At 38.1% G+C, this 14,377-nt stretch overlaps 3 protein-coding genes and 1 pseudogene across 17 annotated transcripts in view; all 4 read right to left on the minus strand.

Annotated features, from left to right (window-relative positions):
* Positions 1 to 14,377, minus strand: part of LOC122928287 (protocadherin gamma-C5-like) — a 369,082-nt gene that overhangs the window by 139,642 nt on the left and 215,063 nt on the right. For 2 of the 15 annotated variants that reach the window (XM_044280986.1, XM_044280979.1), the window contains exon 1: positions 3,032 to 5,629. The exons of the other annotated variants lie outside the window; for them this stretch is intronic. In XM_044280986.1, the coding sequence (XP_044136921.1) occupies positions 3,032 to 5,470 (2,439 nt within the window). In that variant the 5' untranslated portion in view covers positions 5,471 to 5,629. Of the gene's footprint in view, positions 1 to 3,031; positions 5,630 to 14,377 lie in introns of those variants that run through there. 15 annotated transcript variants of the gene reach the window in all.
* Positions 1 to 14,377, minus strand: part of LOC122928290 (protocadherin gamma-C5-like) — a 203,558-nt gene that overhangs the window by 128,649 nt on the left and 60,532 nt on the right.
* The window catches only part of LOC122926009, a 401,881-nt pseudogene that overhangs the window by 128,648 nt on the left and 258,856 nt on the right, over positions 1 to 14,377 (minus strand).
* LOC122928291 (protocadherin gamma-C5-like) overlaps positions 1 to 14,377 on the minus strand; it is a 237,847-nt gene that overhangs the window by 128,633 nt on the left and 94,837 nt on the right.

Genomic DNA, 14,377 nt, shown 5'->3' on the forward strand with positions numbered 1-14,377 from the left:
CTATGAGCTGGGGTAGAGTTTAGTCTGGCACATGAACTGCTGGAGGAGCAATTTTATTTATGATGAGATATGTTATTTTATAAAAAGAAATGCACAGCGCGCATCAAGGCTGGCATAACACACGCTGGTCTTGATAAATAAGGGCCTATATGTATAAAATAAATATACAGCAAACAAAACTAGCAATACAGATTGTACATTTCTATTAAGGCAATATGATTTATTGGCTTGATATAATAGAAGGTTTTCCAATGCAGATCTTTAAGAGCTGCAATTTCTAATGAAACTCATTCAACACAATATTATAATATGCTAACAAAACCCTTGACAGACATTAGAAGGCTGCACAAAGACAGATATAGCATAGATATCTCGTGATAGCAGCAGCTGTGGTTAGAGGAAACAAGCAGTGTACAGAAATGGAAAACAACAGCTCCTTACACTACGTAGCGGCTGTTGTCAGACACTGAAGATCAGCTCCCATTCACTTGAATGGGCGCTGAATTGCAGTACCCAACAATGGCTCCTGTTCAACTGAATAGGAGCAGAGCTGCATTACCCGAGAAAAGTTCCTATGAAAGTTAATGGGAACTGAGCTGCAGTACCCCAAACAGCCACTATACATTGTGCAGAGCTGTGGTGTTCTAGTTCCATACACTGGTTACTTCCTGCAGCCAGGACTGTAGATAACCGCTAATCGCTGGGGCTACTGGGTATTAGACTTCCACCAATCTGATATTCTTGAGGATCAATCCTATAGACAGGTCAATCCTATGTTAGTTGCAGAAAGCCCCCTTTAATTTGGTCACCCACATGACAAATATTTCATCCCATTCTGTTAATGTTGTTGTAATGTTTTGTTTCCTGATTGTTCCCCAATATTTGTCATGGTTAAAACAAGGAAAGGGCATCTTGGATTTCAACATTACTGATCATTTGCCAAGTAGTCAAGCAGTAGTCAAGCAACACGAAAGATACAAATGTGCATGTTTACGGACCAGGAGCCAGCAGCTTTTGTGTATGGCCAGCATAAGTATAAGCATTAAAGAAAAAAATTCTATTTTCTGATAGATTTCAGCATTATTTCTCCATAAATATAATACAGTACCTTGTACACAAAAATCCAAACCTCAGTTATAATGTTCTTCTATTCCACAGTTACTGAACAGCACTGCTTAGATACACTATAAAAGACTATAATAAATATATAATTTTGTTATTTATAGTATTTGGGAGAGTGTTAATGCTCCTTAAGGTCCCTTTACATTGTTCAATTGAGCAGAGGATTGTTGGGAAGGAAGCATTCCTTCTTGACATTCGCCTGCTCTGCAGTGGAGGAGACAGCTGCATTTATATGCAGTGATCTCCTCAACAGTTATAGGGAGGACACGATAGCTAATGCCATCGCTCATGTCCATACAGAATCATTGCTGATTTAGCTGTCCACACCAAATATCCTATTACCCGATGAGCAAGCTTGGAGGTCTAGAGGTGTAAGGAGTCTTACAGGCCAGGCAGTGCTCTTCTGTGTAAAAGGAATGCAACAAGCTCTCTTTCCATTTGTGCTCTTTACTGGCTTAACTGGGTGACAGACCCTCATTAGGATTTGGGCAGTAATATTTCTCATTACATTTACAGTAAAATGTGGCACTTAATCCAGACAACTAATCACTAAAATATAGCACGTATAGCATGAAAATTTCTAGTAAAAAAAAAAAAGTATAATGAGTATAATGTATTTACAGAGGCAGCGGACACAAGCTAACAATACAAGTGATAGCTAAAAGCAGATATTTGAAAAAGGAGGATAAAGAAGAGTAATCCCACAAGAGACAACAAAGTAAATGATTCAATACTGGTTATGAATTAAAACAGAGTTAAAGGGAACGTGGCCTAGCTTTCATTCACAAAAAGCTCTCTAAAACATAAGAGCTGACATCTAATTGGACGATATTAGCAACCTCTTACTTTTTATTTTGTACCATTTTTAATAAATCTCCCCTAATATGTGGCTGCTGTTATTATAAAATATAAAGGTATTATAAAGAGTGATATTCCATAAAATTGATCTCAATCTGCAAGCTAGTACAGTAATCAAAGAATATAAGCAAAGAAGAAATTCAAGTAAAATTCAACAGAATTTGGTATCTAAAAGATATTACAATTTACAAATAATAAACTTCACCTGCTAAAAAAAAAGTTTTTATAACAAATGTGTCTATTAAATAATATGCTTCTTTTAATATATACACTGCAGTCTAGTATGGTTTATCAATCCATATCAAGTATAAAATTGTGTTCTGATATGTATTGTAATACAAAGTATTAACACTTTAATACTAGAGCAGCCTTGCAGAATCTATACCTCGGCCTACTATGTAAACAGGTTGTAAACAGACTTGGTCTGCAGTGTGCTATTAACATGACATTTCATTATTGCATTCTACAGTTCAATTATATCAGATTCTAAAAGTCTTGTTCTGACTACAACCACTACAAGTCTTATAGCCAGTATTTGAGGGGCCTAGGACCCACCAGTAAAATTCATTCTGGGGGCTCACTGCTTAGCTACATATAAGTATTACCTACTCACATAGTGCCAGACTGCAGCAAGATGGTCAAGTTGAGTCATTATGGGGTCCCTGCAGTAACTTTGACAAGGAGTTGCCCAGGGAAAAGAATATACTTGGCTAACCTGACTATAATCTATAATAAACTGGGTAGTTTGTAAATAATATATCAATTTTTGTATATGAACATAGGCTGGCTAAGATGCTGTACACTGACTATATGTATGTAGAATGGTAAATCAACAGTGCCATGTGCCACATATGCAGAGAGTAGGGGACTGGAGGTTCACTCTGCTCAGGGGCCCAACAGGAGATTTCACTCTTCTCCTGTAAGCCAGTTCAAGCCTGCCTTTAATTAATATTGTATTGTTATCCCTGAGTTCATAACAATAAAAATTATAGTAAATAAAACAAACATCTTTAACAAATGTCATTATGGAAACATAATGAGAGATCCTCACCTGATCAAGATCACCAAACCAACTTGAATCAATTTTATCAGGCTCCCTAGCTACTTGAGTTACCTCAGAATTTTTCTGGGGATTAGATAATGTTGAATGGAGAATATCTGCAGTAGGGGGGAAACAAGCTGGATAACAAGACAGTGAAGCATCTGGTGGAGCCATCCGCACCTCCATGTACTTTAATGTTCCATCTGTGTTCAGGTAAAGGGTTGGTTTGTACTGATCCATATAGGTGGTAGAAAGCGATTTGTCAGTAAAGCAGAATCCACACCCAGAACCATAATTTCTTCTAAGGCACCTGACAAGTAAGATAGTAAATGTGACCAGGAAAACTGCACTGATGGCCACAAGGGAGATAATAAGATATAGAGTGAGGTCTGGAGTAGATTTGGCATTTGAAAAGTCTTGAAATTTAGGACTTTCCTGGGCAACAGTGTCCAATATATTCACAATGACAGTAGTTGTAGTGGTCATAGAAGGTTCCCCATGGTCTCTGATTGCTATCACAAGTTGATGCTCCGTATTATCTGTCTCATGTAAACCTCGGAGAGTCCTGACTTCTCCAGAGTATTCAGAGATTTGGAATAAAGCAGGACTGGCAGACTGAAAAAGACTATAGAGGAGCCAGGCATTGTGCCCAGAATCTATATCCACTGCAGACACCTTACTGACTAAATAGCCAGCAGTAGCAGATCTTGGAATGGTTTCTTCAGCAATGGTCTCTCCTGTACTCTCTGGGTATAAGATGGTGGGAGAGTTGTCATTTGTATCCAGAATAAATATGAAGACAGAAACATTAGAGGATAATTTTGGAGATCCAGAATCTTCCACCCTTGCTGTGATCTGTAGAACCTGATATTGTTCATAGTCAAAGGACCTTTGTGCATAAATATTCCCGGTGTCAGAGTTAATGTAGACAAATGAAGAGACAGGAGAGCCATGGATATGGCTCTCAGTAATGGAGTAAATTAGGTTTGCATTAGCTCCCTCATCCGGATCTACAGCAGATACTGTACATAACAGTCTGCCTGCCTCATTGTTTTCTGCTATGAAGGCATTGTAGACATTGTGTAGAAATGCTGGAGGATTATCATTAACATCAGAGATATTAAGGCTGATTGTAATCTGGCTGCTGAGAGATGGAGAACCCAGATCAGACGCTGTCAGTTTGATAGTGTATTGTGAGAGCTTCTCCCTGTCCAGACGTCCACTAGTGACCAGAACATAACGCTGTGACATGGGCTGGCATGTGAAGGGCAAACCTGGAGACACTTGTAACCTAATTTCTCCATTTTTTCCAGAATCTCTATCTCTGACCATGACAAATCCAACTAAAGTTCCAATGGGCGCATCCTCAGGGACCTCACTATTTTTAGAGCTGAAAATAATTTCTGGGGTGTTATCATTTACATCTCTCACATCCACCAGAACAACACATCGTCCTTCAAGTTTAGGTGACCCTTTGTCCGCTGCCTTGATAAATAATTCATATGATTGTGATACCTCAAAATCCACATATGCTTTTATGAAAATTTCACCAGTTTGTGACTTTATATCAAATATGTTCTTTGCAGATACCAATGTATGGTGATCAAAGGAATAGAAAATGTCACCATTTGCACCGTCATCCAGATCAGTGGCATTAAGTTTTATAATGACTGTGTTTAGAGGTACATTTTCCAGTACTTCTATGTGATAACTTGGCTGCTGGAAAACAGGAGGATTGTCATTAATGTCTAAAACTATAATTGTTATCTGTGTGGATCCAGATCTGGCTGGTTCTCCCCCATCTATAGCAGTGAGAATAAGCTTGTGTTCTGTTTTTTCTTCTCTATCTAGAATTTTTTCCAGCACCAGCTCACAAATAAGAGTTCCATCATTGCGCTTCTTTACTAATAAAGAAAAATATGGATTTTGATTCAATTGATACTGACTAACACCATTTTTACCTGTATCCAAATCATTAGCAGCTTCCAGAGGGAACTGAACTCCAGGAATTGTAATCAGTTCTGTTATTTTTATAACTTGATCAGAAATTGAGAAAAGGGGTGAATTATCATTAATATCCAGAACCTCTATTTCCAGACTATGAAGCTCCAGAGGATTCTCAGCCACAACCTCTAGATGTAGCAAACAGCTCAGGCTGGATCCACACAGGCTCTCCCTATCAATCCTCTCATGTACAACCAGAGCTCCATTCTTCTGCTCTATAGAGAATAATCTGCTGTTTCCATCAGATCCAAAACTCAGCCTCCTTCTACTAATATCAGCCAGATTCACCCCCAGATCCTGAGCCACATTCCCCACAACAGTCCCTGGATGAGACTCCTCAGTAATAGAATAACGCAGCTGCCCAGAGACCCAGCCCCAGCTACAAAGGAAGAGGGAGAAAGCTACTTGCCATTTCCAAGCCTTTACAAAGCACTGATTGTCCATATCTTAAATCCTTCTTTTAAATTGTGTAGAAAATAATCATCATCCCATCAATTCAAGAGTGTGAGAGTGTGAGGAGCAAAAATATAAATCCAATGGAAGGGAAACTCCTGTTCTTCCTGCATTGAAATCATCCACAGGGCTCTCGTCGGAGCTACAGCTCTTCTTTGTGTGAGAAGAAAGATGGGAGGGTGAATCACTGAGCCAGGGGGAGGAGAGCGCAGAGCTGGTTTGAGCAGCCTCACTGCTGTAGCTCTGTAATTTGGAAGACATGTCTGCCCTCTGCTGGTCAATAATTACAAGTGCAACATTTTTAGATAGAAAAGAAGAAGAAAAAAAAAAATATATATATATATATATATATATATATATTTACTTTTATAATTTTTTAAGCACTGATATAAAAGTTATTTTGTTTATGGCCAGATGTTACTTTAATATCTATATTAAAATTTAAAATGCAATACATACATTGCATTTTGGTTTGTGGTGTTTTTGTTGCATTTAGTGGGTCAGTGTTTTTTATTTTCACATTACAGCACTATGTGGGAATGGTGCGTTTTGATGGTATTTGTCCTCTTTAGATTCTATATAGGACATCAAAACACAATGAAAAACACATGCACAAAATAGGTGCTAAATAAAAACATCATCAGAAATGCCTACTTATGCATTTTTTATTTAAAAAAATGACATACTAAGTGGAAGAGCCCTAAAACATGACATTAGAACCCGATCTATCTGGTACCATTTGGTCCAATAGGCATTTCTATATGATATTGAAGATATACTGGAGTCATTTATCAAACTGGTGTGAAGTAGAACTGGCTTAGTTGCCCATAGCAAGCAATCAGATTCCACCTTTCATTTTCCAAAGGAGCTGCCAAAAATGAAAGGTGGAATCTGATTGGTTTCTATGGGCATCTAAGCCAGTTCTACTTTACACCAGTTTGATAAATAGCCACAATAGTCTCTATTATCATCAGTAGTGATGAGTGAATCCACTTTGGATGAAACATTTGAAGTCGATTCGCATAAAACTTTGTTAGAATACCGAATAGCGAGCTCTCTGTACCACATTAGAATGCATTGGCTCCGATGAGCCGAAGTTATTACTTTGTGAAGTCTCGCAAGACTTTGGGTAATAACTTCAGAAATTAATTTGTACTGTAAAAAAACATTTCCCGAACTCGGGTATCGTTCCAAGGTACCACTGTGAAACATCCAAAGTCGATTCGCTCATCCCTAATCATCAGTCACAAAATATCTACCAGTCTGTTTATAAAAGCGGATGCAAATCACATTTAAAGGGGTTGTCCCATAGTTAACAATTTTAATCTGTGATAAATGTCTGATCATTGGGACCCCACTGCTGGGACCCTGACAATAGCTAAAATTGGGTTCTCTATCCCCATTCCTCCTCAGTGTGCAACTGTAGTGATAAGGAATTTGAGTTCAGTGATAGTTGAGCATGCACATTACTAATTTCTGTGGGGAAGAAGGAAAAGGCCGATCCATGACCGTTAAATGTTGAAGCAGCGGGACCACCAGCAAGCGAACAGACATATATTACCTGTCCTGTAGATACGTGATAAGTGTCTGTTGTGAGTCATCTTTTTTTGTAAAGTGAAAATATAACAATTGCTGCATTTTAAAGACATTAAGGTTCAGTACTGTGAAAGTCTTGTGCAACTGTCCACTGACTACTTTAATACTGTTTGATTTAGTTTAATAGCCCTATCATGGGTTAACATTTCTCAAAACTGTAATAATAGGAATAGATAACAGATATCAACATGTCTTAAAATCCAGTATTCATAAAAACGTGAATACTGATGGGCAGCTCGAATCAATATAAGAATCATGACTGAGTGAAAAGGAAAGCAATGTCTAAATGACAAGATAACATACAAGGAAAAATGGTCCACACCATAAATGATTAATTATCATAAAATCTAACTTCATTGGAAACACATATATAAAATCAATTAAAACCACACAATAAACCAGGGAGGTATCTAACAGTCTCTAAACTTCCTCCAAAACATTGCCTTAGTATGGCAAAACTATCAAATAGGTGAAGTAAATACCCAAAAATAAATAACATAAAACATGTAGTAATACATTTATTTATTTATTATACTCACTTATATAGCAAGGCGCTTTACAGACATTAGCATCACACTGTCCTAATGGGGCTCATAATATAAGTTCCCTATCAGTATGTCTTTGGAGTGTGGGAGGAAACTGGAATACCTGGAGAAAATCCATGCAAAGATAGGAAAAACATACAAACTCCATGCAGATGTGGTCCCTGGTCAGATTCAAACCTATGACCCCAGCGTTGCAAGGCACCAGTGCAAACCACTAAGTCCATTGTGCAGCCCTGCATTAAATTATGCACATCCAAGTAGCAAAATAGATTAAAACAATACATATATATTCATCAAAGTAAGAGCTATCCATAAGCAAACACAACTATATTATACTGTGAAGGCAATAGAGAAGAGATATGGATAATATATCTAGGGGCTCAAGTTAAAATGGAGCTACCCTAAAAATACCATAGCAATATAGCAACACCTAAATCATAAAACTACCTAAAAATACTTCAAGGAGTCCAATATGTATAGATAATTATTATAATTATAAAGAAAGAAGTGAACATACAACCTAAAAAATTAATTTCAGAAAACAATCTTTAAGGGGTTGTCCTATCTTGGCATTTTAGGCATATGGATAGGATTCTGGGACCACGCCTTTTTCAAGAATAGGATACCATCATGAATGGAAATCAAGCTACGCATGATGGCTTTACCCTGTTCACAGCTATGGGACTTTGGAATATAACCGAGCACTGCCTATTTTTGGAAGTCCCATAGCAATGAATGGAGAGGTGGTGCCCATGCACTTCTCCATTCACTGCTTACGAAGAGCTCACTCTGCTATATTTCATTGCCAGGAATGTATAGGACACTGAACATTTGTAGTGTAGTCTCTTTTCATGGTGGAACATCATTCTTGAGATAGGAGTAGGTCCCACAGGTGGGACCTGCATCTATTGGACATTAATAGTATATCTTCTTGATATGTCAATACCAAAATCATAGCATTCTCTTGAGACCAAGGGAAGATATTGCTGTTAGAAATAAGGGTACAGTGAACGTAGCTGAAAGTGAAATTAAAAGCAGGTTTTACTGACATTTATTCCTGACAGTGATATCTCCTGCTTATAATATGCTAATGCCAGCTTTCAAACAAGACCAGGCCCATGTCTCTAGCTGCTACTAATCAGGAGGCCCTGGTATACCTTCATATATTTCTGATTTTATATGGAGACATATGAAAGTTTATTTTTTGGATTGGTCATGTCATATAAGTTAGTATTCTACTATTCTCCTCTATTAAATTGCTTATATGGGACAATATCTCTGTACTACTATGCGATATGGTACTGTACCAGAGAGGACCTATCTTAAAGACTACCTTAATATGGCTCTTCTATTACTAACTTTTCTATTATTCCAAAGAAAATATTAAGCAACTTAAGCCTTATGCATGCAACCGTATCTGTTTTGTGGTCCGCAAATTGCAGATCTTCAAAATACAGATGCAGTCCATGTGCATTTTTTGCGGACCCATTGACCTAAATGGGTCTGTGGTCCACATTTTATGGACATATTCAATATTTTTGCGGAACAGACATACAGATGCAGAAAACACACTGATGATCCATGTGCTTTCTGCATCCATATATCAGTTCTGCAAAACAATAGAATATGTCCTATACTTGGGTGAAACATGAGGACTACAAACCTATTGAAGTCAAATAGTAAGCAAAAAACATGCAACTCGGACAGTATCCATATTTTACGGATCTGTAATTTAAGGAAAGCAAGACTATATCAACAAAATATGGTCGCACGTATGAGACCTTAAAATATAAAAATAAAGATAGGAAAGTGTATAATAGGTAACTTGAGCAAACAGAGTATGAAACTGAGTACCTGCTGCCATAGTCTGTATATAACATCTAGAGGGCTGGATGGAGACCCATTTAAGAGAATGTGCAGGGCTAGTATGTATCAACATGAATATTTCTTAAGAGGCATATTGGTTTCTATTAAAAATCCACCTAGTATAAATGATATACAAAAAGGAGGGGAATTATATGAAGTAATCTCACCTGATTTTGTTCATTAACATTGTCTGATCCTGTGGCTGTCATTGTCTCTCTACATACGTCAGTAATCTGAGAAAAATTGGAAGGTGTTGTAAATTTAAATCAGCAACTTCAGCTGAAGGAAAACATCCAGGGTAACACTGTGAGGGTGGATCTGGTGGAGCCATCCGCACCTCCATATACTTTAAGGTTCCATCTGTGTTCAGGTAAAGGGTTGGTTTGTACTGATCCATATAGGTGGTAGAAAGTGATTTGTCAGAAAAGCAGAATCCACAACCAGAATCATAATTCTTTCTAAGGCACCTGACGAGTAAGATAGTAAATGTGACCAGAAAAACTGCACTGATGGCCACAAGGGAGACAATAAGATACAGAGTGAGGTCTGGAGTAGATTTGGCATTTGTAAGAAAGTCTTGAGATTTAGGACTTTCCTTAGCTATAGTGTCCAATATATTCACAATGATAGTAGTTGTAGTGGTCATTGAAGGTTCTCCATGGTCTCTGACTGCTATCACAAGTCGATACTCTGTATTATCTGTCTCATGTAAACCTCGGAGAGTCCTGACTTCTCCAGAGTATTCAGAGATGCGGAATAAAGCAGGAGTGGCAGACTGAACAAGACTATAGAGGAGCCAGGCATTGTGCCCAGAGTCTACATCCACTGCAGACACCTTACTGACTAAATAGCCAGCAGCAGCAGATCTTGGAATGGACTCTTGAGCAATGGTCTCTCCTGTATTCTCTGGATATAAGATGGTAGGAGAGTTGTCATTTGTATCCAGAATAAATATGAAGACAGAAACATTGGAGGATAATTTTGGAGATCCAGAATCTTCCACTCTTGCTGTGATCTGCAGAACCTGGAATTGTTCATAGTCAAAAGACCTTTGTGCATAAATATTCCCGGTGTCAGAGTTAATGTAGACAAATGAAGAGACAGAAGAACCATGGATATGGCTCTCAGTGATGGAGTAAATGAGGTTTGCGTTAGCTCCCTCATCCGGATCTACGGCAGATACTGTACATAACAGTTTGCCGGCCTCATTGTTTTCTGCTATAAAGGCGTTGTAGACATTGTGTAGAAATGCTGGAGGATTATCATTAACATCAGAGATATTAAGGCTGATTGTAATCTGGCTGCTGAGAGATGGAGAACCAAGATCAGATGCCGTTAGTTTTATAGTGTATTGGGAGAGCTTCTCCCTGTCCAGATGTCCACTAGTGACCAGAGCGTAACGCTGTGACATGGGCTGGCATTTAAAAGGTAAACCTGGTGATACCTCTAAATGAACCTCTCCATTTTTACCAGAGTCCTTATCCTTCACTGTTATTAAACCAATCACAGTTCCTTCTTGAGCATTTTCAGGAACTGTGTAAGAATTTGATGTATACATAATTTCTGGGATGTTATCGTTCACATCCACTACTTCTACCTGTACAGTACATCGCCCTTCCATTTCTGGAACACCTTTATCGACTTGCCCTTATAGATAACTCATAATAATGTGCTTCTTCATAGTCCACATTTCCTTTAATGAATATTCACCTTCCTTTGCATTTAAGCCAAATATGTTCCTTGCTGCATCTAGAGTATTACGATGAAATGAATATTCGATTTCTCCATTGAGTCCTTCATCTATATCTGTTGCATTTAGTTTTAGAATGACAGTCTTTAAAGGCAGATTTTCTGAGACCTGAATGCTATAAATGGATTGAGCAAACACTGGTGCATTGTCATTAATGTCATATATTGTGACTGTGATCTGCAAAGTCCCTGAATTAGGCTTTTCTCCACCATCAAAGGCAGTAAGGAGAAGCCTGTGCTCTTTCTTTTCTTCCCTGTCTAGAATCTTTTGTAATACCAGTTCTGGAATAATTCCATCATTATGATTAGTGATAGAAAGAGCAAAGTATGGATTTGAATTCAGTTTATACTGGTATACACTGTTTTCCCCCACATCGGGGTCTTGTGCCGTTTCTAATGGAAATCGAGCACCAGGGATAGAAATGTTGCTCTATAATTTTTATTTCTTGTTTATCAATTGGAAATACTGGAAAATTATCATTGATATCTAATATTGTGATCTCCAGATTGAAACAGCTCTAGTGGGTCTTCTACCATAATCTCTATATGCATCACACAGGTTACAATAGAGCCACATAGCTCCTCTCTATCAATTCTTTGTCTTACAAGGAGAAGTCTATTTTGGTCAATTATAAAATATCTTCCTCCTGCTTCTGTACCTAAATGAAGCCTACGCTTAATCAAATCCACACGATTAAACCCCAGATCCTGGGCAATATCCCCCACTACAGTCCCTGGATCTGACTCTTCAGCAATAGAATAGCGTAGCTGTCCAGAGACCCAGCCCCAGCTACACAGGAGAAAGGAGCAGATTACTTGCCGTGCCCAAGCCTTTGAAGATCTTTGGTAGTCCATATCTTAAGTCCTGAGTGTATAGATTCTGAATAAAATCCCTTTTTTCTGGTCCCACCAATGTTTGGTAATCCTTTTTATGAAATAAATCCTTTATCTCTCCTCCATAATGTCCTCTGGTCTGTCATTGTTGCAACAGCTCTCCTTTGTGTGTGAGAGGAAAGATGGGAGGGTGAATCACTGAGCCAGGGGGAGGAGAGTGGTGATGCAGAATGAACAGATATAGTGGTGAAGCTAAAATGATATTAGATGACATGTCTGCCCTCTGCTGGCCAAGTCTTTAATCTACATATTGAGTTTTCTTTTATATTCACAGCATTATTACTTATCAAATAGATAGCCATACAACTGTTAGATTTGTGACTGTGTATTTGTGAAGTTGATGTTTTCATAGAACGCCAACTAATTAAGCTATTTAAGAAGTGAATTTTTACTCCATGAATAAACTAGTGTTAATATAGAATAAGAAATAATTAGCTTGGATGTGTAAATTAGTAAAATAATAATGACCACTGGTTAAAAAAGGAAATTAGCTGACTTGCTGATGATTTTATGGTACGTTATTCACAAATTCATCTGTCATTAATCATGACTTAGAATATATTAAATAATATTTCATATTATACTATGTTTACTATAATTCAGTTTATGTTAGGACCATGTAGAAAGTGTACTGTACATACAAAGATAGATCAAAATTGTATAATTTCTGAAATATATAGTACAGTATAGCAAACCTGAGAAATAGTATTAACAGAATTAGAGTTTATCCAAGACCATCTGCAAATACTGATGAATGTCAGTGCTCAGGATTGTCAGCTGTCCGGAAATTTCTGGACAGTCTGTAAAAATAGGTGACTTTTTTCCTGTGTCCGTGAAAAAAATAGAGGTGTCTTGTGATTTTTTTTGAGGCTGGTGGTACTTGACTAGATTATTTTGGTAATAAATATCATCATTTTACAGCTCACAGTAAATGCTGGTAATGGGTTCTTATCAGTATGTTGCACTATGGACCTGTATTACTTATAGGAGGTTATTTATGAATCAGAAATACACCTAAATTAAGCGTATTTCTGGCACAGATTGCGGCACGAAGGTCCTTTGCCTAACAGAACATGAAACCAATAAAGATTCCATGCATATACTGTACATACTGTGGGTACTAATTGAACATTAGTATGGATATGTATGGGTATTGTCTTAAAAATGAGTTTTCTGGTGATTACTCAGGTTTTTAATAGATATAATAGATACCATATAAACAAATCACTCTGGTTTACATCCTGTAGGTAGCACTTCCTGTTGCTGCTCCAACCAAACCCACAATGCTCTGCTCCTTCCTCTGCCACAGCACTGCCTCTAACAATGCCTAGCTATTTTATAGCTCCTCCCATGGCTGGAATGACAGGTAGGTGAAGGTAGACGCTTACCTTTATGTTCGTTTTAGAAAAAAGTCAAGGAGCTGTGAATGTATTACTTTCACAGCTGTTCCCTGGTCTTCCTCCAGCTCCTGCATGCACTTGTACAGTCAGGTACACATAGATGTACCTTCTGACCTGATCAATTTGGGATCTGGTCCTAGGGTCTGTATAAATTAGTAATCTGTATAAACTTGGGGTTTTATCTGGGGTTTGTATAAATGTGGGTCTAAGCTGGAGTCTGTATTAATTTTAGGGTCTATCAGGAGATCTGTATTCATTTTGGGGATTGGTCTAGGGTTTGATGCCTAAAGTTTGCTTTGGGTCCCATCATTTTCTAAGCTCTGTAGCCATGTTCTTTGGCTCTTTTATTTTGGCAGTACAGTAATTGGGGGGCATTGGGGAGCACTGCCGATACAGTAATGTGGGCACACAGGGCAGCGATGGGCACATTATTGGTGGTGGTTACAAGATAGCAGTGTTATAGGGGCAGCTGGATAGGGGGGTTCCTTGCTATAGCAGGTGGGATGGACTGCAGAAGCAATGAGTGAAGGCAGGAGGTGTAACCTAATCTTCTGAGCCCTAATGTAAAATGTGTAACAGTCCCCCTATCTACAGTGTGCCATTTATTAATTCTGGTATCTTCTTATATAGCAAAGGTGGTAGTACACCCCTAGCTAAAGACATGTACGCATGAGGGTCTTGACCTAATGGAGAAGAAAAGGAAATTGAACAACTGAAATCTGTGGAGACGTCACCCTTAAGTCAATGGATTTACATTGGGCATGCTTGTGACTTCTTATAAAAATGTGTTTGAATCTGTTTATTAAGAATTGATTTGGGTGGGAGAAGGGGGTACACTTTGCCTGCTC

Source organism: Bufo gargarizans, chromosome 2 (assembly GCF_014858855.1).
Source record: "Bufo gargarizans isolate SCDJY-AF-19 chromosome 2, ASM1485885v1, whole genome shotgun sequence".
In the NCBI taxonomy this organism is placed as follows: Eukaryota; Metazoa; Chordata; class Amphibia; order Anura; family Bufonidae; genus Bufo; species Bufo gargarizans.